The 25,350-nt window shown below is 40.9% G+C and overlaps 1 protein-coding gene across 3 annotated transcripts in view; it reads left to right on the forward strand.

Moving 5' to 3' along the window:
* The window catches only part of LOC110985879 (uncharacterized), a 48,705-nt gene that overhangs the window by 6,371 nt on the left and 16,984 nt on the right, over positions 1–25,350 (forward strand). For all 3 annotated transcript variants that reach the window (XM_087136572.1, XM_087136570.1, XM_087136571.1), the window contains exons 4-33: positions 250–368; positions 1,053–1,235; positions 1,717–1,893; positions 3,490–3,741; positions 4,880–5,056; positions 5,783–5,980; positions 6,329–6,523; positions 7,336–7,536; positions 7,983–8,189; positions 8,665–8,765; positions 9,195–9,363; positions 9,578–9,802; positions 10,517–10,705; positions 11,608–11,805; positions 12,262–12,397; positions 13,409–13,527; positions 13,977–14,168; positions 14,574–14,762; positions 15,240–15,440; positions 15,759–15,998; positions 16,848–17,033; positions 18,863–19,066; positions 19,986–20,234; positions 20,362–20,613; positions 21,006–21,206; positions 21,676–22,305; positions 22,866–23,027; positions 23,364–23,525; positions 24,184–24,345; positions 24,739–24,948. In XM_087136572.1, coding sequence (XP_086992698.1) covers positions 250–368; positions 1,053–1,235; positions 1,717–1,893; positions 3,490–3,741; positions 4,880–5,056; positions 5,783–5,980; positions 6,329–6,523; positions 7,336–7,536; positions 7,983–8,189; positions 8,665–8,765; positions 9,195–9,363; positions 9,578–9,802; positions 10,517–10,705; positions 11,608–11,805; positions 12,262–12,397; positions 13,409–13,527; positions 13,977–14,168; positions 14,574–14,762; positions 15,240–15,440; positions 15,759–15,998; positions 16,848–17,033; positions 18,863–19,066; positions 19,986–20,234; positions 20,362–20,613; positions 21,006–21,206; positions 21,676–22,305; positions 22,866–23,027; positions 23,364–23,525; positions 24,184–24,345; positions 24,739–24,948 — 6,086 coding nt within the window. The remainder of the gene's footprint in view (positions 1–249; positions 369–1,052; positions 1,236–1,716; positions 1,894–3,489; positions 3,742–4,879; positions 5,057–5,782; positions 5,981–6,328; positions 6,524–7,335; positions 7,537–7,982; positions 8,190–8,664; positions 8,766–9,194; positions 9,364–9,577; positions 9,803–10,516; positions 10,706–11,607; positions 11,806–12,261; positions 12,398–13,408; positions 13,528–13,976; positions 14,169–14,573; positions 14,763–15,239; positions 15,441–15,758; positions 15,999–16,847; positions 17,034–18,862; positions 19,067–19,985; positions 20,235–20,361; positions 20,614–21,005; positions 21,207–21,675; positions 22,306–22,865; positions 23,028–23,363; positions 23,526–24,183; positions 24,346–24,738; positions 24,949–25,350) is intronic.

The following is a 25,350-nucleotide window of genomic DNA, read 5'->3' on the forward strand; positions in this document are numbered from 1 at the left end:
TTTTTTATGACTTGTAGAAAGTGCATGAATTCCATTTGGGTTCATCAACCTGAATGTTATTGCTGTTCGTACGGTATGTACATATTGCCTTGGACCTCCTCCATGCATTAAAGTGTGTACAATGTCAAAGACTTCAGACTTCAAATTGATTCTTGGGATCATGAAGAACACTGGGGAATAGACACAAAATTCATTGTCCTTCTTTTCTTGGTTGTAAGATAATGAGGGAATGACTTCTCAAATTTGCAGGCGAACCAGTGGTCTTCCATCCGGCAGTAAATTTCCTGAAGGAACCACCCTTATATATTATGAAGCCAAAGACTCCTATAACCGACTTGCAAACTGTGGATTTGACATCAGAGTTATAGGTAAATTTAAAGACTGTTACTTACTTAAAAACAGATTAATTTATTCCATTTTTTTAATGCCAAACAGCTTTTTCCATGTTTGTTTTGTTTTAACCAATTTCAACCCACTGCAACAAGTTAAGAACTGTCAGCAGATAGAGTTTTGTGGTCATGCAGATAAGATCCCATTACCTTTGCTTTTACTGTGTAAAACACACTTCATGACAGCTCTGCAAGAATTGTTATTTTTCTTCAATGGATGTGTGGTCCTGTTCCATTGTCTGCACTCTTTATTCTGACAATATAGAAGAATTTTCATTTTTACAAAGACTTGAAAGCATATGACCAACTTACAGTTTGAAAAAAAAAATGCATTGAAAATGTTGGCATAGACTTTACTGAAAGTCAAACAGTGTGTGTATTACAAAGCAACAAAAACCTTTGAACTTACAATTATGAAATAAAGACAGGTTTCAATTCATGAAAAGAAACATATACTGTGTGTTCAATCACCTTCCTTGACTTTACCCACAGTGCCATCATCGGTTAAGATACATGAATGGTCTCAGGTTTATACTCAAAGTGCCTGACCAGGTCAAGGGGTCATTATGTAACAATTTCTTGTGATGCAAAATAAAGAGAGACAAAACATGTACACAGTATTAGAAAGGTCATTGACTCCTGCTTTCCTCTGATGGTTTTCAGTTCTTCGCTGTGCTAATGTTCCAGCAGCACACCATCGCTGGCATTCATGCAGTAAAAGCAATATTGCTGGCTCACGCTGCGAATTCTATTGTTCAACTGGGTACAAACTCGTTGGGTCGTCCTTGCCATCACTTTGCAGACATTCTGACCTTAAGTGGTCGTTGGCATTCCCTACTTGCCAAGGTGGGTCCAACTCTAGCCAAGTTCGAGATATAAAAAGTCTGTAAATTTGGAAAGACTGGAGCTGGCGTCAGTAGGATCTTAAATTGATTTATGACAGTGTTACAATCAAATTGTATCACTAGTTAATTGTGGGCAAATTTATGATTCCAGACATATTGACAGACGATGGATATTTATAAGAAAAAAATACTGTTACAACACTCCATTTGAATTTATAACGTGTTCCTGTTGAGGCTATGTGATTTGTTCGACTCATGAACTTGACTTTACCCCAGTTTTACACTAGAACCATTCAGTTGGGAACGCAATCTAAACAGACCTGTTTTAAAGACATTCAAAAGGACGATTTTTTCTGGAATTGATAAAATTTAAACGCCACATGGAGATTTGGAATAAGCACCCATGCACTAGTTTGACAACTATTTGAAATGAAATTGCAGTCGTAATTGTACTGCAAATGTTTTTGCATCCCATTCAACAGTGAAGACTTGCAGTCCTTTGCCACCTTTTCCCAATGGAAATATTGCTTGCTCTGACTCAAACCGATACAACAGCGTCTGTACCTACGACTGTAACAGTGGCTTTGGGTTCACACCGGGAGACACATCGACTCGTACCTGTCGAGAAACCTGGTCTGGGTCAACACCAACATGCATTGGTGAGTTCATAATGATTTTGACTCAAAATGTAATCCACAGGAACCTAAAAGGAACATTACCATTTAATTGGAGAGGTACATAACGAACAGTAGTTCTAGACCCAGGAAAATTGGGATTCAAGAAATAAACCAATTGTTTTTTGGAGTTCCCAGTGCGTTGTATACAATAGAATGAAATACTCCTCTTTATCAGATGTCAGAGGGGAGACTGTTAGGGCGGGAGTTCGACAAAATGAAGATTTTCCCCCTGAATATCATAATCCATGGAAAAAATGGCGTTGCCTGTAATAAGCACATGCGTAATTTTGATGAGAAGCAAGGAGTAGTAATTAACTGAAAGAAAATACCATGCTCTGTGCCAAAAAGAGGAACTTCCTTGAAATTTCCTCAATGTATGCACCGATGTTATGGCCAAAAGGCTTAACCACTTGCTGCCGGATGGATTTTTCTCAAGCAAGACAAGATGCCGGGTCCTTTTCAAGATTTTCCATTTTAAAAATTCTTCAAAAATTCATCATTTCATTTCATGGCCGTTTATACCTACATGAAGGACTCTTTGGGCACTACTCTAAAGCTGACAGTTAACCTTCATTGACTTTTGAATATTTTAGCCAGGCCTGCAGCTTTGGGAAAAAGAGCCCAGATTGTGCGGTGTTACGTATGATTCTTTTGTTCCCGAAACCGGCACAGTGTACTGCTGACCTCTTTTAAATAGGGGCCAGATTAGCACACCAGATTGGTGCTGTGTGGCTCATCGCTACGGTTGTGGAGAGCTTTTGTCCCTGGTGGTAATCCGCTTGCTCTAAATGCCTCAAACCGTGGTATACTGTTTCAAAACAAGGCTGGATTATCTCCACTATTGAGAGCGAAAAAATGTTGGTAATGCCCAGCAGCTCAGTCTTTTGTGCTGAGCACGGTCTTTTGTTATAAGGCCCAACTCTTTTGTCCCAGTTCTGGGCTCCCTGGCTCTGCATATAAAGCCTGTGTACTCGAAAACGGGTCACCCGGCAGGAAGTGGTTAAAGTTGCCTGGCACCATTTAGGACCATAACAACAGCAGCTGATAAATGAAATTAATTTCAAGTGACAACTCTCAAAACAAGACAATAAAATATCCCAAAAGAGGCAATAGAAATACAACCCGGCAGGTATGCTGATCTTAGCTTTGTGAGCAGACTGGGCAAGATTGAATGTTCTTTAGCCCGCAGCGTTTGTAAGTCGTAATCTGCCCAAGGTACCTGCTCCAATTTGGTAGCACCACTGATGCCTGCTGCAGCCTCTTATTTCATATCTCAAAATGGACTAATTAAGTAACGAAAGCCTACTAATTTCAAACTTTCCTGAAATAACAAATTAAGAAAGACACCACAACTTTTCAAAGCCTTCGAGTTTTACTGCAAGCTGTTGTAAATTCGTGGGTTCTCAAATTTTTCCTGGGCCCTGGGCGAAGTGGAAAATGCTCATATTGGCTTGTCCTTTCCTGATGAGCAGAAGATAAGATACAACAGGGCCAACAAGTAGCAATGCCAATCAAGCTTAGCTTTAGTCAACTCTAGCAATGAAGAACTTCAAAGTTTATTTTCTCTCGTTCTTTTAGATGTCCAGCATCCAGTCTTTCTCAGTTGCCCTCGTCCCATACCAAAAGAGGCAGATGATGCATTGACTAGTGCAGAAGTGTGCTGGCAAGCACCAAAAGCTGATGACAATGTGCCAAGTGGATTGACCGTAACTCAGATACTAGGATTACCCCCATGTAGCCGATTCAGTCAAGGAACTCATACTATCAAGTATCAGGCCCGAGATGCCCAAGGCAATACAGCTGATTGTGTCTTCAGTGTTACCGTCAGGGGTGAGTTCTGATATTGTCCAGCCAATAAATGAACCTGATAAAAACCTGGGAAGATAAGTCTTTGTCCTCTTGTAACGAGCATAGTGAATTCCTTGAGTGCAAGCCCCTTTCATTTGTACCATGGGCTATGTGATCTGGTGACCAGAACTAGAAATCATTACTGTGGGCTATCCTGTTTGCACTCATTAGTGGTACCTACACATTTTATTCCTCTCCAACCGATAGTAGTATCATGACTTGCCAAAACACCTGTGTGAGTGTGGTGGCCCAGCCACCATGCAGTAATGGCATCTCATCAGATAAGATGGAAGTGAAACAGTGTAACTCCTGTGGTCATGAGTGATTGCTGTTCATGTCAGTGGGAGCACGGGTCATAGGAATTGTGACAGCTAGGAAAACAGTGGCAGTGGTGGTAAGAGGAGATGGCTCACTTTTAGCAGCAAAAACAGGGCAGTGACAATTAAGCAGCAGCTGTGGAAGATATCGGCAACAGGATTAGATGGAAATTATAATTGTGGGGAAAAGGCAACAGCTATGACAAAAATAGTTGAAGTATTACCAAGGGTGAGATTAGAGCCAAAGAGATGGGGTGATGGAACATGTTGGAAAAGGAAGGTGACAATGCAGCATTGTCTTCTCTTCTGCCACTTAGTCCCTCAAATGCCTTGCCTCCTGTCACCATTAATGCTGCTTGGTTTCAAATCCACTGCCTTAATTTGCTCACTTCTCAGAGGTGCAGCTTTCTTATGATAGTAACCTAAAGAATCAAAATGTCAAAGTGCATTCAAAAATTTCAATGATATCTTAACCCCACCAGTGAAATCAAAGGGGTATAATGCCATGTTTGCCCTGTCTGTCCATCTGTTAGGCTGTCCATCCATAACCTCCCATAGGATTCCTTGCCATAACCTGATATCAAAAGTAATGATGGGCTTGTCTTGGTGTCCTCAAGAAGGTCAAGAAGGGATCTTGATCTTTAGGTCAAAGATCAAGATAATTCAATGTGGACTGGCAATATATTGTAAAAACAATTGAAACAATTTTCTGATTTCTCAAGACACAAATTAATGTCATGATTTGAAGTGAGCGGACTTAGGCATTTGTGTATATTAACTCATCATTCTTTTTTCCATCGCAGTTATAACTTGCAGTGGATTAGAACCCAAAGTTGGGTTGATAATTGACTGTCCCAGTGGTCACATCAAGGGAGCATCCTGTACCTTTCAGTGTGACGTAGGATATCGACGACTTGGAGGAAATAGTGCCACTTGTCTGTCGAGTGGATCATGGAGCTCTCCCCAGCCAACGTGTGAAAGTAAGAGGCAAAGATAACCAATTTCTGGCTGACCTGTGTTTTCAATCTTGCACTCTCCTTATTACTTGGTAATGATGTTGGCACTTGCATGAGCACCAGTTACAATGACTTTGTATTCTCCATCAGTACACAAAATCATTGTTAGTTTATTTCTGTATTCCTTGTAATTTTAGTCTTCTTGTTGGCAACAGTGAAGAATTTGAAGATCTTAAAAATACTCTACATATATATCCTGCATTCAGCCGACACCGGCAAGCTTGATGGAGGTTAAGACGTCTGCGGTAGTAAGCAGGAGGTCGTGGGTTCGAGTCCCACCCGAGTACGCTTGTCGGTTTTTCACAAGCCTTCAGGGGTATACACTGAGTATACAGTGTTTAAATACATGTCGGGTGGGGCAAATCCAAAATTAATGTAAAGATGTTTATTGCTACTAATTTTTACAATGACTTTTACCTGTGTTTCTGTCTTGGAAATACTGCGTGTGTTACATCCCCCTGAGTTTGATATTCATTGCATTTTGATGTACATGTATGTTATATCTTCTTATGTGTATAAATGAGTGTGGTAGATTAATTATCTGTTGTTTTTTTACTCTGGAGTTTGATGTTTAATCTGATAATGCTGCCCAATCATCATCTTTCTGGTTAGCGTTATACTCTTTTGCATGTAGTAATATCAACACCCAAATGATTTTCTTTCTGCATATTTTCTTTCCTTGGCTTCCAGTTCTGAGATGTCCGAAACTAGATCCTCCGGCCCACGGAGACTTCCGGGATTCTCGGCCCTGTGGTGACACCTTTGGCTCTTGGTGTTATTTTGATTGTGATGTTGGGTACAGCATCACTGGTAGCCCGGCGAGACACTGTGTTGCAGAGAGAGGAGGGACCGGTGCATTCTGGGATGGCACTGTAACGGAGTGCCAACGTAAGGCAATCACAGTTTTCGGAGTTTATGGACCACTATATGTTAATAACCTGCTCTGTGAAATATTGATGTTATCATCTTATTTGCATTAAGCTTCAGTCGTTGTTATCACACACTCATAAATTTAAGTACTTGTACTGAAATATCTGAAACGGCTTTTCAATTAGCTTGGACTGAAGTTCTAAGCCAAAGTACCTTTGAATTCAATGTCAAATCTCTCAAACCTGTTTAAAAAATCAGCTACTTCAATCAACTTTTACTGAAATTGAATTGATGAGTTTCATTCTGTTACATTTGTATTCAGACTTGTGCTTCAATACCAAAGCAGTCATTGTTTCACTTCTGCAGCTGACACCTGCCAGGTGCCACAACCAGGCCCTGGTTTGCTCCCAAACCAGCCTGATCAATGCCCCGCTGGGACGGAGGTGGTGTATAACACTGTCTGTCGCTACAAGTGTAGTGAGGGGTATTCATTGCAAGGTGGATCGTCAATGATATGTGGTGAAGATGGACAATGGAAACAGACACTGCCTCAGTGCACAGGTAAAAATGTGCCGTAACAGATATTGCAGATCTCGTAATGAAGTTGGATTGCTTCTGCTGCTGCACCTTGTTATTTTTAGTGCATGCCTTATGTATGAGCCAGAGTTTAATTAATCAGTTCAGTGCATGCATTATGTATGAGCCAGATTTTTAATTAATCAGTTCAGCGCATGCATTATGTATGAGCCAGATTTTAATTAATCAGTTCAGTGCATGCATTATGTATGAGCCAGATTTTAATTAATCAGTTCAGTGCATGCATTATGTATGAGCCAGATTTTAATTAATCCGTTCAGTGGAAGCATTACAAGTCAACACAGTCATCAATTTCCATCACAAGTCAACCAGTTTCACGTCAACAGTCCAGACTACTCAGTGGAAATGAAGCCACGCTTTTTGACCCTTTGTCGCTGTTTCCCCTGCTTCGTGAACTTTCCTTCAAAGTCACTTATGACTGTGCTTGTGAATGACTTGTACATTGGCAAAATTGCAACCTGAGCACACGAAATGGAGACAGATCTTTGCATCAGATCAAAAAGACTGCTGCTCTTCCCCAAAATTTATACTTTTTGTGAGACTGAGGCTGTAGACCAGAGATAGGGTGATGGTGTTTTTATTTTTAATACAAATGCAAAACCTTCTGTTCCTATGCATAGGCAGATCACATCAGTGTGACTTGGTATCGGCAGTAGGGCCTACTACTGAAGTGTAACTTAGTCAGAATCATGTACAATTATGCATTCTGTGTATGCTTTGTATACCAGTTTATCCTCATATCCTGGAGACACAGATTTTCTAGTTTGCATTATCAGAAATCACCTGTGCAAGCAGCGACCTACCTGCCCCAGTCAATGGTGTAAAGAGTGGTTGTTCCCGAGAGCGTGAGCCGTACGGTACTGCCTGTACCCTGTCATGTAATCGTGGATACACGCCAACAACTTCAACTCAGAGAACTTGTCAGAGTGATAGCAATGATAAAGGAGTCTGGTCAGGTGGAACAATAACGTGTACAGGTGCAGTATGGTTCTGTTACTTTTTGGCATTAATTTTGTTTGTTCATGAACGGACTGTCATCAACTTCATCACATTTTAGCTGTTTCTTGACAAATGAATAAATGTAATTGAATAATATCAAAATAAGTATTCCTGGTAGTATGATTTCGGAAAAATTTGCCAGATGGTGGTATTGCATTGGAAAGATTCATCAACAGTTAACCTTAATCTATTTGAATATTGACTTGCCTTGTGAGAGAACATTGCCCAAATTTTCTTGTAGTTTCTAGCATTGAACAATCTAATTCAGCTAGTTGATGGAGGCACATTTTTCCATAGTTTTAAAAGCAAGCTAGATATTAAGTGGCAAAATTTCTTTAAATTAGTGATTAGTTTGAGGGTTTGATTTCTGCAATATGTTGTTACACCTTTGATTTATTTCAAAATGTAAGTTTTCTCTGTGCAGTTGTGACTTGCCCACTGCTTCCTTCCCCCACCAATGGTTTCAAGTCAAGTTGCGTCCGCTATGGAAAAAATGTCACCACGGGCGGTCTCCAACCATTTGACACAACCTGTACATCAGCCTGTAATGAAGGCTACACCATCTTTGGCACAGCAACTCGTAACTGCCTGGTATCCGGCACATGGGATGGGAGCAGTGTAGAATGCAGAGGTACATATAAGCTAGTTAGCTGCCATATATGTCATGTGATGGTCAAACTAGAGCGCTGAAATTATTTCCAAATACAGTAGCAATGGCAGAGTTTTAAATATAGTTTATTAAGTTGAAACTTTCATGAAATATATTGACAACTGGTGTTGCATCAAACACTTGCCAGTGCATTTTGCCTTGTAATTGTTTTAATTTTTAGTATTACAATTTAATGTAAAAGGCTGAAAGTGCTAATCCTTGCTTGTCATAGTGAAAATGACAATGTTGATAATTTGGCCTCAAGTGAGGTTTGTTATGTAATCACACAATCAAGAGAAGTGATCCAACTGTAATGGAGCATCTAGCCCTATGCAGTTAATTTGAGATCATTTTGATTCTTATACAAGCACTGTATATGGGAGTTATGAGAGTTAATTTGGAAGTTGGTAGATAATATATGAAATTTCATTTGACATACATTTCATTTGCACTTCAGATGTAACAGCCCCAGTTGTGCAGTGCCCCGTGGATCAGATCATTTTTGCTGGAGAAGGGCAGAGTATGGTATCGGTGTCTTGGCATTGGGAACCTGTTAGGGTAGGTCTGTAGGTTCACATTTGTGGTTGCTTTGCTTTATGTTTGAACGAGCCAAACGATCAGTCAGGTTATATGGCAATTTGTACATGTACGTATATGCAAGTTAATCCTTTTCATTTGTCTAAGATCACAGTCTTGTGTTTGTTACTAGGGTTAGTATCATTCACACTAACAAATGGAATAACATTCTACCCTGGCTATAATATGTTGGATGTTTCAGAGACCAATGCTGATTGGCCTTAATGGTTTGAACTGCAGATTTTAACATTGGCTATTATAATATGCTGCCTTAAAAAAATTAATAAAATGAAGAATTGGCTTAGCTTACTGCCCCAATTCCCTGCATTTTCATACCACTGCCTGTTCATGAAGACAAGGTAAGCATTAATTTTTAGATCAAAATGTTAAGTAATTATGTTTGTGACCCAGGCCACTGATGCTGGCCGTGAGATCACGGCTGTTCTGCAGTCCATCAACTCTGCACCTGTCACTGGCCCCAAGCCTAGCACCTTGGAAGAAGGGACCTACTCGCTGGTCTACTCAGCAGCTGATAGTGCTGGCAACTCAGGGTCCTGCTCCATGCAACTTGAGACCAAAGGTCAGATATAGCCATCCATTTGGAAAAACAGTGTTATTTAAGTTAGATGTGAGATTTTAATGTTATAAGCACTTGGATGTGATCTGACTTTATCGTGGAGTGGGGTTTAAATGTGGAATCTTCAATTTTATAAGAGATTGTTTGTTGGCAATAAGAAAACGCCATTTGATAATTAGTCATCAAAACTTTCACATTTACTCATGATTCTTTGCAGTGACTCGATGTACTGGCTTGAATGCCCCACTGAATGGTGCCCTGCGCCTTGCATCTGGCCATGGCTCCTGCACAGAAGGCGCTGTTTATGGCTCTATCTGTGAAATCAGCTGTGATGCAGGATACACCTTGTCAACAGAGGGCGCCACTCTGAGGAGACAGTGTAACCGTTTGACCGATCAGAGCAGTCAAGGATATTGGACTCTTGAGCAACCAACATGTGAAGGTATAATTAATGCCATCAGTATTTTTATGCATTCAGTGACATTTATCAATTTCTTATCAGGTTGTTTGTGGTTGAAAAAATTTTACATTTGTCATACTTATTTTGAGGATATTCTATCTCAATCTGCACTACATCCGCACTAAGTTGAAGTGCACCGGCCCTTACTGGCAAAAGAAAGACAAACTGGTACAAATGAAGTTTTCCAACTGGGTTCTTGTTCACATTTGGCGTGCATGGGAAGACCATATACAGGCAATAAACTTGTTGCTTGTATTCAACGTGCCCCACGTCAAACGTGCATAAACTTGCACACCTATGCAGTGAGTTTGTACCAAAGGACTGTCAATTTCATTTAATAACACGCCTTCTTTTGATCACGCTCGGAGCAGATGGAAGTTTATCATCATGTGAGGTAATTTGAAAGGCATTCCAGGAAGCACATACCATGTCCGTTTGAGGCACTGACATTAATTTTCAAATCTGTGTATTTCTTTTAGCAATTTCATGTACGCAACAATTTTGAGAGACATCGGTGTAAATTGAACACTGACCGTCAAAAATCATGTGACTGAAAATTCTCTATACTTTTATGTAAGATCTCTAGTGTGAATATCTACAGTGTCAAAGGTACATATTTATAAATAGACATTCTGTTAAATTTGGATCCTTGAGATCCTACATCTGATTTTTACATTTTTTTCATGAATCGTACAGCGAATACCTGTTCCTACATTAGTGTCACCAATGGCTACATCAGCGGTTGCGGGGGTGACACTGCCACCTACGGTGATCTCTGCCAGTTCCATTGTGACCTGGGTCATAGGTCAACCAGTGGAGAGAGAAACCGTGACCGCCAGTGCCAAGCAGATGGATCCTGGAGTGGGCCTGACTTCCAGTGCACAGGTGATGCACCAGTCTGATCTTCTGATTCATGTTTGTGTTAAGTGTTGATTTATTTCCATGTTGAACAGTTTCTAGAGGCAAATTCAGGATTTGCTAGAGAGAAAGTCTTCAGGGCCCTCAAAAAGAAGCCCAAGAAAGAACCGATTTCACCAAACTTTTATGTAATGGTGTAACATATCACTTACACTACATTGATTGTGTATCGATGGACTATCTTATGCACTGCGTAAATCTGTGACTTGTGCAACAAAGTATGGCGTAACTTACTCAGTCAATTTAGATGGCATAAGTTGCGCCAAACAAAGCAAAAATGAATGTTTGACCAGCTTATCATGTCAGTTAAGCCTCATCATTGCTGAACTTAACTAACTTGGGTTATATGAGAAAGGTACAACTTTGTTTTAGAAGTATGCAGTGAAAAACTTGTTTGGCTGTGAGAGAACTGTGACACTTTCTGTCTGGTTCTGATTAAGAAAAGATGAAGACTTTTTCAAAATGGCAGTCCAAGATAATTCAGTGACTGTTTGATGACTGTTGTCATATCAGAAAAGCAGTTACTGTCCTCGTCCAAGAAATTTAATATGAAAACATGGCACAGCTAAACAAAATTTTGGGAAATCAAACGTATACATGTAAGTATATTGCACAGCCAAGGCACAAATGGTGCAAGGCTTATACATACTTACGGCACATTTCATGAAATCGGCTGCACCGTATTTAAATTACTTTCAGACTTAGTCAACACTTGCTCATTAAATCATGTAATTCTTGAACACACTGTAAGTTTTGTGCACATACTGCTGAAATTAGGTCTAGCGGGCTCTGTGCTGGTGGTCACCATGTTGTATTCCATGTCACCTTTTGTATTAATCCCAGACAGTATGTTACCTTCTTTTTGACAGTGACAGTAACATGCCCCGGTGCCTTCTCTCTTCCACACGGATTGGTGAATCCGGCTGCTTGTCGTCAGAATGCACTTTTACCCTATGATACAGTGTGTCGTTTCTCTTGTGGTGATGGCTTCCTCCAGCAGGGACCTGCGGTCAAGACTTGCTCCGACAGCGGTGACTGGGACAATCCTCAGTCCACTCAATGTCTAGGTATGATCTGCATCTGAGTCTCAACATGGACTAGTTATTTGGTCACACTGTGCCCTGAGCCTTTACTTTGAATTTGAAGCTGTAAGCTGTCTTCAGTTGTGCCTGTACAACCTCTCGCACCATTGTCTTTTGAATCGGTTATTTTATTGAAAAAAGACTTGTGATTAAGTTTTCTTTTTTTGTACGCATTGCATTCAGTGGCACTTATTTATTATGAGAACACGTGCTGAAATCAGTGTCTAATGTACACCTCAATCCTTCAGGATGCAAATCAAGCCAATAAGCCTGTTTGAGATATGTTTGACATGATAGGAGAGCGCTTTTTAATTTGGGTAAGATCTTTGTGTTTACTCCAAATTCAACCCACAATAGCCCTATCTAATTGTGCCTGACACTCTTCACTAGGGCTTATGTGAGAGTGACATCTCTGTTATGTTTCATTTCATCAATTTCCAGATGAACAGCCTCCCAGCTTTGATGTGTCCTGCCCTCAGTCGGTGACAGTAAAGAGTGACTTTGGCCTTACTTCTAAGATTGTAACATTTGATGAACCAACTGCCACTGATAACTCAGGAAGGGTCAATGTCAGCAGGTGATTGGAATCTGTGCATTACTTATTTTCGCTTGTGTCTGTTTTCTCCTTTTAGCCCAATTTTCCAGCAAAATAAACTATTAGACTAAGCATTGACTGTATTGACCTTAACCACTCGGTACCAGGGATTCCGGTACTAGACTCCTTTGGTTTGTACGCATAGCTGGGCTGCCCGAAATCAGACAAAGGAACTGAGCCTTGTAACAAAAGACCGTACTCAGATCAAAAGACCGAGCTGCAGGGAATTGCAATCATTATTCATCTGGCATTAGCGGAGGTAATCCGTCATTGTTTTGAAACGGTATACCACTGTTGCGGCATTCAGCACCCGCGGATTATCAGTGGGGACAAAAGTGCTCCAGCACTCCAACAATGAGCAATACAGTACCGCTGCATGCTGACACTGGGGCAACTTCGGGAACAAAGGAATTATGCAACACCACACAATCTGGGCTCTCTGTACTGGGTGGCAGGCCAGGCTGAAATACTTGGGTGTCAGTGGAGGTCGCTTGTCAGATTAGAGTAGCCACCAGACAGTCAATCTTGTGGGTGTTAACGTCCAGTAAATGAATTTTTGAAGAATTATAAAAATGGAAAATCTTGAAAATTCTGGGAACTCGTCCCACATATGCAAATTCCACCCAGTAGGAAGTGGTTAAAAATGACATGATATGAATATGCACTCATCATAAAACTTCATGCAGACTTCTCAGTAGAAAGTTCTGCCTCGAAAGTCACCAGCAAATGTGAACAAATCAATTCATTTCCAATAGGCCCAAACTTTGAAAATAACCATGAGTATAAAACTGTCAAGGTTTCAGACAAGAGCCTCTCCACATTCAGTGTACTTGTCATAATTGTGGGGGTTGGTTGCATGCCGAAAGCAGCCCTTGCAGGCCGTGACATTTCAAGTCTCTGTGAATTGCTTTTTTTGCAGCTCATGATGTCAACTGTGGCTATGTGTGAAACTTCCGTGTTTCAAATAATTTTTTTCCCATGGCTTTGTAATAGGCAAGTTGGTCATTTGGCCCCCGGCAGCAGGTTTCCAGAAGGTAAAACTACGGTCACATACACTGCTACGGATCCCACTGCTCTGTCTTCACAGTGTGATGTTATCGTGACAGTCATAGGTACTTATAAACCCAACCAGTTACAAAATTCCTAATCATAGTCTCTCCACTTTCCAGTCCGCCAGTCCTCACGTAACCTCATGTCTCACTTTGTGTAGCATCATTATACTTGTTGGGTATATTGTCCACAAACATGCATAGTGACACATTCATCCCCTTATGAATGAAACTTTCAAAGATGTCATGGGCGTGGTCATTTTTGAAGAACTGGTGCTAGCAGTTGAAGACTAGTTTTAAACCAAGTCTTTGAATCGCTGTGCTGTTTCCTAGTGTGTTTCATTCCATTTACAAAAGCCACTTTTGGTGCCCGCATTAAAAAAGCCTGCTCTCTGTTTCTGTGTCTATTTTTGACTAACCTCTTATTACAAATCTGGATTGAAGTTATCACCTTGGGTCCTTTCATTTTTTCTCTCTCTCTCTACCACCCTTATTGCCCTATCACTCCTCAGTCCATCGTTGTAAGAGACTCCAAGCTCCCAATTCTGGCTCCATTCGCTGTGACCACCCTAGCCCCATCGTTGGCACCAAGTGCAGCTTGGAGTGTAACACTGGTTATACCCTGAGTGGATCGCAGCACAGGACCTGTCAGTTAACCAGTGATGACACACCCTACTGGGATGGAGACACTACTGCCTGCACCAGTGAGTCATCCCACTCTCTCCAGAAACCAGATATTTTTTTTTTACTGGTTCATTTTTTTGAAATCGTAGGCTTTTTTTCAGACTCCTTTATGAGAAAGGATTAACGCGAGATGGAAGCTTTGAAAAAGCCTCTTTGTTCTTGTTGACTTTTCCCTCTCATTTTAAGCATATCAAGTTGCAGGTTGAGGAAAGTCATTGGAAAATGTTGGTTAAATGTTGTTTTGGAAAATAGTGTTTGCCGATAAAAATAGAAAAGTTTTAATGGGAGCTAATGCTACTTGTAGACTTCTTGGTGTATTAAACTGATAGCCATCTTACCTTGCCTGTTTAAGCAAAATCCCAATTGTGCTTTATGCAGACTAACCTGTCTCTGCATCATCGTTTCATACTAAACCTTCATTCTAGTTGTGAGATGCCCTGCCCAGTCTGCCCCACCCCACTCCATCAAGTCTGGTTGCAGCCTCCCCTCTGAACCCTACGGCACTGAGTGCTCCTTCTACTGTGAGAATGGCTACGAGGCCCATAGTAGCGATGGCGGAAGATCTCGTTGTCTGGCAGATGGTACCTGGTCAGGGACAGACCTCATCTGTAATGGTAGGTTTTATTCTTTTTGTGAAATGGTTTCGGTGATTACAAAATTCTAGAAGTCAGCGTTCCAAGCCATTTGGCCTATCAAGCTTGTGGTTATCTTTGGTTTCACTGGCATAAAACAATTGAAAACATTTCTATTCCCCCTGGATGGGATGCTGGTCCGTCACAGGTTTCTTCCTATCTAATGGAAATATCCATTTAACTCTCAGAGGAAGGACCTCAGTTATCTGAATATTTGATGTCTAAAGGCCAGTGAAGTGAGATTTGACATCGCAGCAACTTTACAATGAAATTTCTACCAAGTTGAAATGAGTTGAAAAGTTTTATGAATTTGCAACACGAATATTTGGTCTGACGTCACTAATTCATGTTCGCTTTCACGTGAGGTATGTACTGGCTTCACTGCATTGACACCAACAGAAGGATAAGGGTTTTGTTGCAAATATCTTACGGAGGATCTCACTACTTTTCTTCATGTAGAAACGGAGTGTCCTATCTTGAGCCCCTCGGCAGGTATTATCCTCACCCCTGATGTCTGCTATGGCCAGCCCATTTTTGGCCACAACTGCCTCCTGTCCTGCACCCAGGATGGGTTTGCCATAGAGCCTCCTGGCAGCGAGTACATGACTTGCCTTAGCAGTGGAAAGTGGTCCCAAAATATCTCCGATATTCAGTGTGTGGGTGAGTACAGTGTTCAGTATTATCTGTGTAAAAGAATAGAAAACGTCATGTAATGAGTCTGCAGCATCTGACAATCTGGTCAAATTGTATTTTTCATGATGTTTTTTCAAATCACTTTCTGTTTACGATCTTGTTGGGAATATCAAGACCATTTAAAATAAAGTGTTCCATTATACATACAAGTTGACACATACCATACTTCTCATATATCCCAATGTACATATTTACAATTCTTGTGTAAATCATATAAGTTTGTTTCAAGGAATTGTTTTCTTTAACTTGACTTCATTTCACTTCCCCTGTTTCCACTCCCTATAGATCACCAAAATCCTCTCTTTACCAGTTGCCCCTCTGTCATAGTAGTATACGTCAATAAGGGCTCAACTTCTGCACAGGTCAACTTGTCCGTCTCTGCCGTGGACAATGATGGTATTACACCTACAGTAACCTGTAACCCTGGGTCAGGTTTGTTTGAAATTGGCAAACACAAGATATTATGTGTTGCCATGGACACGGCTGGTAATTCAGCAACATGTAGTTTCGTCATGGAAGTGAATGGTGAGTGATTTTAAGGGTAAATTTGCCCACAGTTAAATGCTTAATATCGGCAGCTATTCATGGATTTGAGTTAAGTAAGTAAGTAAGGTTTGCGGTAGCACCATCTATGGATATCTGTTGTGCAAGTATGCACAGTTCTGAAAAGACATGGAGGTGCTCTCTGGTTGCATGGTGCTACTCCCCACCTTTTTACTTAGCTTGCCACCTTCACCATGAAAAGCTTCATAGTTTATTATTATCTATAACTTAAAGAGAACTCGGTAGCAGGTTCCTGGCAGTTTGGTTTTCTTTTGCATCATTGTTGAAGTACCGTAAACCGGGGAACTTTGGCAGGTTTTTCTTCCTTATTATTCTGTCTTTTTGCAAATAGATTTTTTTACTTAATTAATTTGATATTTCTGTCATATGGGGCCTTATGTATAATCCTGTAAGATTTCATACCCATTTTGTTTCTCTCCACTGGTGAATGAGCCTCAAAAACTGCTGCCAAAGTTACCCTGTGGTTTGGGGCAACTTTGGCAGGTAGCCAAAATTTAATAATAATAATAGAAAATTAATATTTAATGAATAAATATTATTTCTGACAGAAAATTCAACATTTTATAATTAAACTGATAATTAAATAATACAGTTCAAACAATATTTTATCATTGATTGCACCCACGGCATAGTTATAACGATGTTGATAAAGGGGTGTGGCGGGTGCCAAAGTTACCCCAGTTTATGGTCAGTAAAATTCAGACAAAATTAGAGTTTGATTGCGGAGTTTCCTGCAAGTTGGTTTTAGTTTCAATCTTCAGAGGCCTTGGTCATTTGCATTCTCTTTGGTTTTTCTCCAACTTTTCATAGAGCGCAAGTGTCCTGTCCTCTCCCCACCTTTCTTTGGGGAGTTTGTGGGCGAGTGTCACCGTGTGTATGGCAGTGTTTGCCACTGGGGATGCATTGATGGCTACCGCTTAGTTGGTTCCAGTGAGGCCATCTGTGAATTTAACGGCAACTTCACGTACTGGCAACAGGACGCCTCAAGCTGTGAACGTAAGAAGCATACATAAAGCAAGTTCTATGACAGGCTTTTTTGTTAAACCTGCAATAATAGTTGATAGTTAATTTATGATGCATCTTGCACTTGCTCACATGGAACCTTGATTCCTAGCTATGCTGTCGTAAAATCTCCTTATGCAACCTTCCTGTTTCAAATCGTTGGTAAGCATTGTGATCCACACCAAAATTAAACATTTGATATTGGTAGCATCGCAAGGAAAGTTGTCCCATTTTCAGGATTATTTTTCAGCTGAAAATTGCATCTTTTAAAAAGACTAGACACTGTGGTGAGAGTTCGTTACGGAGTTGGACTTAATAAACGATGACCCTAAAGAGTCATTTTAATAATCCAGATTTGTGCATGAATGCATTTTTGTCTTTTTCAACTCTTGAGACAAAGTTACAGAATGATATTTTGCTACAACGCCCGGCCATGGCCCGTGGCCACTTGAGGGCTCCACATGTTCAACCAGACCAGACTACTTCAAAGCTCTGTATGTGTACAATTAAACCTAACACTCCTCAATCCTTCACCTGTTGGAGGACTGAGGACTCTTAGGGTTACTGAAGCTTGGGGCGAATGTACATGTCAGAAATGGTGTGTTTACATTTCCTTCTAAGAAACAGTCACAGAAAATAGTTACTGTTTTTGCATGTCCTCTGGTGTGAATTAAGTGAAAGCCAACCTTGCAATCAACCCAAGTTAAAGGGTATAGAATCGTGAATGGTGAATATATAGGTCTGACTAGAGGCACTGTTAGAAAATGTCTTAACTGGAGTCCGATGAAAACATCACACGTATCAAGCAGGACACACAATGTATGCATCTGGGAAGACAGAATTTAGGTAATTGAAATGCATAACTCAAACCTCCTAATATGTCACTACCAACTTCTAACAAAAGAAACACAGTACACTAAACAATGAGCGTCTATTGCTATTGCACCATACTTCTTTGTTAGATGTTCATAGTGTGTGATCAGTCACTAAGATGTCTCAGATGTGTGATCAGTCACTAAGATGTCTCAGATGTGGGATCAGTCACTAAGATGTCTCAGATGTGGGATCAGTCACTAAGATGTCTCAGATGTGGGATCAGTCACTAAGATGTCTCAGATGTGGGATCAGTCACTAAGATGTCTCAGATGTGGGATCAGTCACTAAGATGTCTCAGATGCGGGATCAGTCACTAAGATGTCTCAGATGCGGGATCAGTCACTAAGATGTCTCAGATGCGGGATCAGTCACTAAGATGTCTCAGATGCGGGATCAGTCACTAAGATGTCTCAGATGCGGGATCAGTCACTAAGATGTCTCAGATGCGGGATCAGTCACTAAGATGTCTCAGATGCGGGATCAGTCACTAAGATGTCTCAGATGCGGGATCAGTCACTAAGATGTCTCAGATGCGGGATCAGTCACTAAGATGTCTCAGATGTGGGATCAGTCACTAAGATGTCTCAGATGTGGGATCAGTCACTAAGATGTCTCAGATGCTTTGTAATTGAAAGAGTTTGATGGATACTGTTTCTGATAACATAAACCAATAGGGCAAGATGATGTGAAATTGGTGACTTTTGTGTTCAATCATTCAAAGTTTTATGCTTTTCTTGATAAAGTTGCATTATAGTTATTATTCGGACTAAAAATTATATAACAGCACTAAAAGGACCTTTCAACTTGGTCCAAGTTTAGATCACAATAGAAATCTTTACGATGGTGTCAGACCCAGGACACACAAACTGTTGACCTATGAATTGCACTATATGTATTTGCATGCAAACGAAACTCAACCACTAACTTTTCATATTGGACACCGACAGTGATCAGCTGCGAGGCTCTGTCTCTCCCGTACACCGTGCAAGTCAGTCCACCGGTCTGCACCAGCGGCAACCCATCAGCTGGTGACCAGTGTCACTTCTTCTGTTTGAATGATTTCACCCTTGTTGGGGGCGTGCCATCAAAGTCTTGCAACAAGCAAGGAGTTTGGGAGGGTGGTATCGGCGACCTACCAACAAATTGTGAAGGTATGCCTGTCAAGAATCCTTTTTTTTTCCACACAAGATACTACTACTACTGTCATGCTGATTCAACCCAGAACGATAAACTTTGACTGCATGTGATACACTGATTCAACCCAGAATGATAAACTTTTACTGCATGTGATATGCTGATTCAACCCAGAACGATAAACTTTGACTGCATGTGATATGCTGATTCAACCCAGGACGATAAACTTTGACTGCGTGTGATATGCTGATTCAACCCAGAACGATAAACTTTGACTGCATGTGATATTTTATTTTAGTTAGGGGTGTAAGGACATTTTGTAAAAGGATTACTATACTTGAAAGTGTTTCAAATTGTCACAAGAGATTGATCCAGTTAGCCCCACCCAAGGCGTGCGTTATACGCATGTGCATACATGTCAGGTGTTTTTGTGCATATGTTGGACGTAAATCACAGGTGTGATTGGTTGAAAGACCACTGGGTGGGGCTTAATGGATCATTCAATTATACATGAATAGCACATCATCAAGCTGTTCGGTGTTTGTTGTATAACTGTATTAATGGTTGTTATTTGAGGGAATTTTGTGCATGTAACTATGACAAAGCTGGAGATAAAATACAGTCAGAACAATTGCAGTTAACCTTCGAAATATATTCCGGTACTTAAGGCAATAGATAACAAATGTTTTGACCGTCGTGGCCAGTAAATTTCTCAGTTGAACTTTGAACTCTTTTAAACAAGTTCTTCCTCAGCAGTGATGAGAATGATATGACTGATGTTTGAATGCCATTGTTGCTGAGCACACCAGGTACCTATGTATTGCAAAGATACCATTTGCATTTGTGCACATTCAGATGAAAATATTCCCACACACATGCCTATTAAGTTCCAGACTCCTAGCTGCATCATGCTCATTATTCCTCTCCTACTCACAGATCAAATTGCTCCTGTTGTCACCTGCCCCAGTGACATCCGAGCCTCCTTAGAAGATGCAGAAGGTGTTTCTGTGACCTTTGACATCCCTACGGCACGTGACAATGACCCATTGGGTAACCTGACGTTGATGACATCACCAGCTGACATAGACTCGCCGTACATTTTCAATGAGTCCACACAGGTGGTTTACATCTTTACCGATGCAGCCAACAATTCTGCTTCCTGTGCTTTTCTTGTGCAAATCTTTGGTGAGTTAAATTGTTAAATTTCAGGAGAAAGATGTGAATTATAACAACTCATGCTCAGAAGTTTATATTCACTGTCTTTTGGTGTCACATCATTTCCAGCATATAACCGTATTGTTGTGTATGTTAGACGAGAGAGAGCCCATTGTTGTGTTTTGCCCGACCTATGGCTACAACATCACCACCAAGACGTCACTGACGGAGGTGACTTGGGAGGAACCAATCTTTGAGGACCCCTCGGGAGATGAGCTGGAAATCAGCAACAACAGGGGGTCAGGAAACACTGCCGTCTTCCCATGGGGGACACACGCAGTGGTGTACACGGCCACCGACAGTAGTAACGGCAAGACTGCAATATGTGAATTCCTTGTGGAGATCCGACGTAAGTTTAAAACTTGGGGTCCCATTTATGTAAAGTCAAAGCCAAGTCTTTACAGGAAAGCTACGTAACGCATCAAATTCTTATTCTGATACACTAAGAGGAACAGAAATTTTGCAAAATTATTAGGACATTAGTAGTCTGCTTGAGTACTTGACTGCAACTAAAGCCAGACTGTCACTCTCAATCATTCCACAACCGAAATTGAAGGGGTTTGCTGTCCTGAAAAGCTGATGAAATATATTTTTCAAATATGTACAAATAATTTGCATAAATGTTAATAAAAAACCAAGAATCAGTGGTGGCATTAGGGTAAAGTTTTTTCAGGGATACCTTTTAAATATGCTTACGGATTATAACAGTGTGAAACCATTATTGCTTTAATTTAATCACAGCTGCAGGCTGTTCGAGACTGAATATTCCTGATAATGGCGGACTGGCTTGTGATGAGTGGAACTATGGGCATTTGTGCACCATGTTTTGTAACAAAGATTACGACATTCCTCGACTTAGCAGTAGTCAGAGACCGCCCAAGCAGTATGTGTGTGGCTTGTCTGGTTTCTGGAGGCCTCATAGCTTTGTGCCAGATTGCTCAGGTGAAAATTGCCATTGTTGTCTGTTATTTATAAAACCCATACGTTCCTGTACTGCTCCTTACTTCCAATGGCTACTAAAGGACCTGCCAAAGGAGGGAGCCATAACCCCCAAAAGCTCCCTGCCCCACTTCCATCACCTTGGCTGCTACGTACTCTCTGCGGTTTTGCCCTAAACCACCCAGCCTGTTAATCTGTCAACTATTCCAACCTGCAGTCTAGTTTTAATGACCTTGACATGCAGTCATTTTTATTGTAATATCTATATGTGTGCTCATTGTGGTCATACATAGAGTTGCTGTACATATTTTTTCAGAGCTTAGAAGGGTTTGCTTAGCAGGAGGAGGATATCAGCTAAAATTTTACACTCTGTGTATAGTTTATTGTTTGTAATGGTGCTTAGCTGATTTGGTGCTTATTACAATCATATTCACATCATGTGCCCCTTCTAAACCTGCATTCAAATTGTCAGAAACAAGGCGTCCTGGCCGAGCAAACCTCCCCTGTGAATTGATGTACTTCACCGGCGATTGCAACAGTCAAGAAACCAAGGACAGCATTGCCGCCGCCTTCATTGAACTCTTAAAGAGCTCCACCTTCAAGGATGCGTGTGACTCTACTGATGAGTGCACTATTGGGAATGTTCAGGTTACCTGTGGTGCAACGGACAGTGGTCGAAGGAGGAGAAGTCTCGCTGCTGCTAATGCCCAGGAAACTTATGGCGTCCGACGGCAAAGGCATCCATGGAGTGCTGAACGAGAAACTGCAAAGTGGAACCAAATGCAGTCACAGTTCAACAAGATGGAGGGAAATCTGCCAAGACGACGGCCCAGGAAAACGACGGAGTGGGAAGCACTCATCAGTTTTGAATTCAGCGTGCCTGTCCCCCATGCTGGAGACAGCTTTAATGCAACATTAGAGGCAGAAAATGTGATGATTAAGATCGCTGAAGGTTTCATCTCTGATCTGGAAGATGGGACTTTACCCCCTCTTAATGTGCCAGGGCTCACGACAGTCTTGAAAGACAACTCCATGACTTATGGCTACGCTGAGATCTTATGTGAACCTGGATATGTTGCTAACAATGAAGACTATGTATGCAGTAAGTACAAGTTATCCATGACATTTTTCCACAGAATGGTATACAGAAATCTGAAATAGGGGATCGAGCCAAATTCTTAAAAATGCTAGCAAAGATCGTAAACCATTAATGTAACCCAAGTAACTCATTCCAGCTCAAGCCACCATATCATAATGCAACTGAACCTAGTTCAACCAACTCTCCCTATCCAACCCTACGTACCCTGACCCAACCCAGGACGACCCTCCCCAACTCAACTCACTCCAACCCTACTCAACCCACCCCTACTTAATTTAAACTGAACTAACTTGACCCAACCCAACCTAACTGCTGTCAACCTGTGTGCTGTCCATGAAAAAGACTTTGAATGCTGCTTTATGCAGGTCTGGATTCAAGTGTCAGTTTAGTTTCTGGAAATCTCATCAACGATTTGTTTTAGTTTGTTGAAGTTGAATGAAAGTTTGGGAAGTTAAGATTTTTTAGTGTCGATCTTGAATCAATGATCACACAGTACAAATCAAAACTTCAGCCATTTTTTTTTATAATCTAATCAGTGATGATTTTTTTCTGTCATTAATCAGGTGCCTGCAGTTCGGGATTTTTATATGACAACTCAACCAGTGAGTGCCATTTTTGTCCCAGAGGGTACTATCAAACTGAGCAGGCACAGTTTTCTTGTGATCAGTGCCCCCCTGGAACCACAACAGTGGTTGAAGGCGCCAACAATAAAACTTGGTGTGAAGGTGATCAAGCTTTATTGCAAATTTCTTTCCTGAAATGTTTTCTTTTGTTTTATGAGGGTTTGTTCTATGTTTTACCTTTTCAATCCTTCATCAGTTATTGTTTAGTTTCTGTTATTCATTATGGGGTTTATTTAGGTCAATAATTTTGGCTAAAAAAAAAGAGCTGTATTGGTTTCAGAAAACTTCATGTATTGAATAGATCGAGAGGTGAAATAAAATGTAAATTTCTGGCAATTTTATGATCACTTTTTTTGCCACCCAAGTTTGCTTTACATATGGCACAACAGTGTAACATAAACTTTTTAAACAGTTATATTTTGATTGGATTTTATTCAGAGGCCTGCCTGGCTGGTAATTTTTCATCCAATGGCATTGTCCCGTGCTTCAAATGCATGCTGGGAGAGTATCAACCATTACCTGGTCAGACATCATGCGTTGCCTGCCCCAATGGCACAACAACACAGGACTATGGAGCTCAGTCCCACAACCAATGTCTGGGTATGGTCTAAATTTCCTAAATGGAATTTCGTGGGTATGAAAATAGAAAAATATATATTGAAATTGTTCCTTTGGAAACACAGCTTCAGAATTTATTATGCATGAGAAAGATTCAGAGGCAGCCCCCCTTCATATGGGGACAAAAGAAAAAATATATAATACAGGGAAAGAGAATTATATTTACCAAAGTTACTCATCAAAATTTTTAAAAGCAGTTGATTTCCTCTTCGTTTTTGGCTGGTATTTTTTACATTTCGTATTTGCCCTTCATTGACCGATATTGATAACACAGTATATTTGATTTTGTCCATGGGCTTGTGAAAAAAATATTTAGGAGCGTATCTGGGTAGGACTCAAACTCACAATCTGTTTATTGGTGCAGATGTCTCAACCACCAAGCTTGCCATGGACGAGGTCGGCCGGCTGGTTCAAATCAAACAGGCAGTGGAGGCTGCTCTAAATGTTATAACATGTAACTGTTACATATTTATGAAAGATGTCATCTTATGAATAAACAGAGAATGATGTCTAGCAAAGTTATTGGCATCAAATTTTTGGACAGAAGCTGATTTTCTCTTCCCGTGAGGCTGATTTTGGTTTCCACAAGGAAGAAAACTACAGGATTCATTAACAGTGTTCTGAATTTCTGTTACTTTAGAAATATGCAGCCCTGGCAATGCGTCAGACACGGGATTGGTTCCCTGCAGACCATGTGAGCGTCGCACCTACCAGCCTCTGCCCCAGCAACGTCATTGTATACTCTGCCCAGGCAATACTACAACATTGACAAGTGGGGCCACCTCTGTAGATGACTGTCAAGGTACATTGTGGGTTGAGTCCTCTTTCTGTATAGTCTTGATAATATCATTATTCCCATGCTCAATATAATTGCACTCTTTGTGGTAATTCCACCACAGTGAGTTGAAACAACAGAAGTATAAATTTAAGTGAAGTGGTATCCTTATGACAAAAACTTGTTTTCTGGTTGGGAATTTAAATTTGGCTCGTTGAAGTCTCATTCAACCGAATGCAAAAATCAGCTTCTCCTGAATTTTTTGACAAAACACCACAGATTCTTACCAACTGAGGCTGTAGGTGACCATGTATTGAAATTCATTCTGTCTGGCACTGTGAAACGTTTAGCAGGGCCATGTTGAAATGTTGGATGAAATCGTCTTGCCTAAGTCCAAACTCCCAATGTTACCACTTACAGACATTAATGAATGCGACAGTTCGCCGTGTGAGCACCAGGCTACCTGCGTAGATCTGATTGACAGTTACCGATGTGACTGTCCGCCAGGCTTTCAAGGAGTCCACTGCGATGAGGATATTGACGACTGTGCCGATCACAGATGTGTGAATGGTGCAACCTGCGTTGATGGGATCACAGATTATCATTGTCAGTGCAGTAACGGATATGAAGGTTTGTCATTTATAGAGCTTAGTGCAGAGGGATTTCTTGTCTCTACCTACCGTCTCTCCACTGTCTGGTGGTCAGGAGCATATAACTCCAGATCTTTGGGTAATTTTGCAATCTGTGGGCTTGTTTCTAGCTCTTGGAGCCACCATGCTCGTCTGTATGTGAGATAACTGGTCACTCTTTGCCTCTCTCCACCCAGATGCAAACAGATGCACACGTGGGCAGAGATGTTTAAATGTTTGAAGAGACCCAAACCACGGGGGTCCTACTGACATAATGCAGTGTTTACTGTGATGCATTGTGGGTGAATGGTGGGGAAGACAGTATGCACACTATTGCTACAACATCATCATGCCCATGAAAAAAATGGTCAAAATGATCCCGAGATTGAGAAGGCCTATATTT

This window comes from Acanthaster planci, linkage group LG05 (genome assembly GCF_054643075.1).
Source record: "Acanthaster planci isolate LZ-2023a linkage group LG05, COTS_SCS, whole genome shotgun sequence".
Lineage (NCBI taxonomy): Eukaryota > Metazoa > Echinodermata > Asteroidea > Valvatida > Acanthasteridae > Acanthaster > Acanthaster planci.